At 60.5% G+C, this 1,325-nt stretch overlaps 1 protein-coding gene across 1 annotated transcript in view; it reads right to left on the reverse strand.

Moving 5' to 3' along the window:
* RNF122 (ring finger protein 122) overlaps positions 1-1,325 on the reverse strand; it is a gene marked incomplete at its 5' end in the record, with an annotated part of 1,769 nt that overhangs the window by 261 nt on the left and 183 nt on the right. The window contains 2 exons of the mRNA XM_010178588.1: positions 198-292; positions 511-560. Of these exons, the coding sequence (XP_010176890.1) occupies positions 198-292; positions 511-560 (145 nt within the window). The remainder of the gene's footprint in view (positions 1-197; positions 293-510; positions 561-1,325) is intronic.

The following is a 1,325-nucleotide window of genomic DNA, read 5'->3' on the forward strand; positions in this document are numbered from 1 at the left end:
AGCACAGGTTTGCTGCAGGAGGCAGAGGAAGGAAGGTGAGGGACCCAGCATGATGCCCAGGTCTGCTCCCACCCGAAATGCTGTGGAAATCCTGGCTGTTTCCAGTTCCCAAACCACCCCCAGGGATGTTCCGATTCCCAAATCCCCATCCTGGCCTCGCTCTCCCTGACTTTCAGACCACAGGGGATGTGCCCTGCAGCATCACCCCCATTCCCCAACTCCATCCCGGTCCAGAGGCGGCACCGCTCACCCCGTGCACGTTCAGCCTCCGGGCATCGCCTTTCAGGACCACCTGAGGGAGAAAAAGAGGCGAAAAAATCAACACCAGGGGGGTTTTTTGCCAACAGTAGCCAAAATGGGAGCCGAAATGAGCCAGGCAGGGGCAGGTCATGCTGCTTTTGGATGCACCCAGCTGGGACAAGCACCATCGGTCCCCACTGCACCCCCACCCAACTCCTGCTCGGCCCCGAATCGCTGTGGGTGCGTGCAGAAAACAACCATCGACTTTACCTCCTTGTACCCGAACCGCTCGCTCTGAGCCTGGTGCCGCAGTTTGCTGGAGATTAAGGGAGAAAAAAAGGCACTGTCAGTTTTCACAGCATCCTCCAGGGTCACATCAGAACCAAAATACACAGCCAAAATATTCGGGAGGCGCCCAAAATCAGGGGAACGCGCCGTTTCTGACCGGGATTTGGGGATAAGCAGCTCTGAGGCCGCGGTGCTGCGGGCCCAGCCCAAGGCCGTGCCACAGGAATCGGCACTGGGGAGCGATAAGGGCCGGCAGCCCCGATTGTTTGCCTTAGGAAGTCGTTCGCGGCGCAGGAAACGCCGAATTTCCAGCACTTGCAGCTCCCAGCCCCGCTGCAACCTTGGCCGGGGAACACGGAGAAACCCACGGGGAGATGGGGATCATTTGCGTGGGAGCTTCTCCTCCAACCACGGCACCGAGACGGGCATCCGCAGTCCCAAAAATGGCTGAGAGCTGCATGGGACAGTGATGGAGCCAGGGGATCCCGCAGGGAAGGACTGGGCTGCCCCAGCTGCTGGATTTGGGTGTAAAAATAGCATTCCCTGAGTGTAAAGACACATCCTCTGCCGTGCTCCTTCCCTGCCCCACACAATGCCTCCCTCTGCGCCGTCCCCTCACACACAGGAGCCCCTTCCTGCGTTTCCTGCCCCGCTCTGGCATGGGCACCGCGGGGACCACCACTGTCGGGGATGACAATGGCCCCGCTCCTCAGTGCGGAGCCTTGGGATGAGTTATAGGGGACTGGAGGTGCTCCAGGGATGCTGACCCACCCCCCCCCCCCCCCCCCTGTGATAGC

This window comes from Mesitornis unicolor, unplaced genomic scaffold (assembly GCF_000695765.1).
Source record: "Mesitornis unicolor isolate BGI_N332 unplaced genomic scaffold, ASM69576v1 scaffold11432, whole genome shotgun sequence".
In the NCBI taxonomy this organism is placed as follows: Eukaryota; Metazoa; Chordata; class Aves; order Mesitornithiformes; family Mesitornithidae; genus Mesitornis; species Mesitornis unicolor.